The 2458-nt window shown below is 53.1% G+C and overlaps 1 protein-coding gene across 3 annotated transcripts in view; it reads right to left on the reverse strand.

Moving 5' to 3' along the window:
- Positions 1 to 2458, reverse strand: part of ALDH16A1 (aldehyde dehydrogenase 16 family, member A1) — a 22793-nt gene that overhangs the window by 12088 nt on the left and 8247 nt on the right. For 2 of the 3 annotated variants that reach the window (XM_011979272.1, XM_011979271.1), the window contains exons 2-5: positions 2052 to 2154; positions 1544 to 1670; positions 774 to 952; positions 105 to 182 (exon numbers count right to left, since the gene is read on the reverse strand). In XM_011979272.1, coding sequence (XP_011834662.1) covers positions 105 to 182; positions 774 to 952; positions 1544 to 1670; positions 2052 to 2154 — 487 coding nt within the window. The remainder of the gene's footprint in view (positions 1 to 104; positions 183 to 773; positions 953 to 1543; positions 1671 to 2051; positions 2155 to 2458) is intronic. The other variant, XM_011979273.1, reaches the window with a different exon arrangement.

The raw sequence follows: 2458 nt of genomic DNA on the forward strand, positions 1-2458 counted from the left end.
GGAGTCCAGGCCTCCAGCCCCCTTGTCTCTCAGACTCGAGTTTGGGCCTGACAATCCCCGCCTTTCTCAGACCCAAGAGTCAGGACCCCCCAGGCCATCATTACCCACAGCCAGGGCAGGGCAAATCCTCCACATCATCTCAAGGAAGGAGAATGTGGGTGGCAGGATGAGGCCAATTACTCCTGCAAGAAGAAAATGAGGCGAGAGAAAAAAAAAAAAAAAAAAAAAAAAAAAAACCAGTCAGGCGTGGTGGTGCATGGTTGTAGTCCCAGTTACTTAGGAGGCTGAGGTGAGAGGATTTTGAGCCCAGGAGGTCAAGGCTCACAATTATAGTGAGCTATAATTGCACCACTCTACTCCAGCCAGGGTGACAGACAAAGACCCTGTCGGAAAAAGAAAAAGAATGAGGGGACTGGACGTGGTGGCTCATGCCTATAATCCCAGGCACTTTGGGACACCGAGGTGCGTGAATCATCTGAGGTCAGGAGTTGGAGAGCAGCCTGACCAACATGGTGAGACCCCCTTCTCTATTAAAACACAAAAATTAGCTGGGTGTGGTGGTGAGCGCCTGTAATCCCAGCTACTCAGGAGGCTGAGGCAGGAGAATCACTTGAACCCAGGAGGCGGAGGTTACAGTGAGCCGAGATTGCGCCACTGTACTCCGGCCTGGGTGACAAGAGCGAAACTCTGTCTAAAAGAAAAAGAATGAGGGGATTGGAGCTGGCACTGCTGGGTCATGTGAGAGGAGAGGGCTAGGGACTCCAGGGTCTCACCCATGGGCTCCCAGCCTGCCAGTGCCTCCTCCTGGGTGGATGCCTGGATTGCATGGTAGTGGAGAAGCTGCTGGGCCAGCTGGACGTCCCCGTCTCGAACCTCTCGAACAGCCCGCCCAGTCACCAGGGATTCCAGGGTCCACAGCAGTCGCTGGTGCTTCTGGATCACCTTGGCCAGCCTGTGGAGAAAGCAAGAGGGTGCTCATTTTCCAACAGGCCTCAGCCTCACAGAGTCCTGGGCTGCTCCTATATACCTGGACTACAATCCCCATGAGTCCGAGGCATCCCCACCATTTACCTGGGGCAAAGGGCAGTGAAGATCTGTGGGAATTGTAGCCCTGGAAACACAAACCTGAGGATGCTGTGTAAAGGTCTTGGCCGCTGGAAATCCCTGAAGCTTCTGGGAAATTGAGTCTTAGCTTCTAACCCCAATTGCATTTTGGGAAATGGAATCTTTGTCTCTAGCTGCCCCCAAAGCAGCTAGGAAATGGATTTAGGGGCTTCACCAGCTCTAGTGAACTGCTGAGAAATGGAGCCCCAATGCGCTTCAAGAATGTCCTGTGAAGTACAGGCTTCGCGGCTTCTAGTCCCAGTGAATAGTGGACAACGGATGCATGTTTCGACCACTACTGCCCCCAGCACATACTGGGAATCCAAGCCTTAGCTGCAAATTAATTCAGTGGGATCTTGGGAAATAGCCTTTGTTCCCATGGTCTCAAGTGGATGCTGGGGGTCCCCGCCTCCCAGGGTCCACACCTCAGCTGCATCACCTGACCAGGTGCTGGGCCCGGACGACGCCAGGGTGGGCATTCCAGCTCTTAAATGCCGTCCTGGCTGCCTCCACGGCTGCGGCCACATCCTCGGCCTGTGCCTGCAGGCAACTGGCCAAGTTCTCTCCTGGGGAGAAAAGTGGAGGGACTCAGATGGGAGGAGAGATGGCGGGGAGCCCATGTCAGGTCTGGAGGGGGCTGAGATTTTCGGAGCCTGGATCAGCCCAAGGGTGTAAAGCTGGTCCCCATTCTCTGCTGGGTCACGGCTACGATCACCTCCAGCGCAAGGAAGGGATTTTCACAGACAGCAGTTTCACAAAGCCTCCACAGAGACCCGGAACCATAATTAGGGTGACTGGTTTCAGAAGGAACCAGACATTGCAGTCCCTCTCTCACCACCAGCTGCTTCCTGCCCTCAGGGCCCTAGGCAAGAGGAATGGGTGTTGGTGGGTAGGGCTAGAGGGCACAGATACTTCTCTTCCACTAATGACTGGGGGACATTTCGTACCTGTGATGGGATCCTGGCAAGGCACTGAATTCCTGTGTTCAGGCTTTAACCACTTCCCATTCACATAGTGGCCCAAGCACCGGTCCTGGGTGTCCAGCCAGGCCTGGGGGAGGTAGAGACAGTTTGGAAAGGGGCTCGGGAGGAGCTGGGGCAGTTCAACCCCTACCCAGAATCCTCTAGGAGGGGACATCTGTCTCCCTCTGCTCCATTCTTTTCCTCTTATTGCTTTAAAAAAAAAAAGTTTGTGGTAAAATACAGCATTTCAAAGTATACACTTCAGCAGTTTAGAGGCATTCTACGCATTTACAGTGTTGTGCAACCATCACCACTCACTAGTTCTAGAACATTTTTCCTTTTTTTTTTTTTTTTTTTTTTTTGAGACCTCCAAGTGATTCTGATGCATGCTG

The sequence above is a fragment of the Mandrillus leucophaeus genome, unplaced genomic scaffold (genome assembly GCF_000951045.1).
Source record: "Mandrillus leucophaeus isolate KB7577 unplaced genomic scaffold, Mleu.le_1.0 Scaffold200, whole genome shotgun sequence".
In the NCBI taxonomy this organism is placed as follows: domain Eukaryota; kingdom Metazoa; phylum Chordata; class Mammalia; order Primates; family Cercopithecidae; genus Mandrillus; species Mandrillus leucophaeus.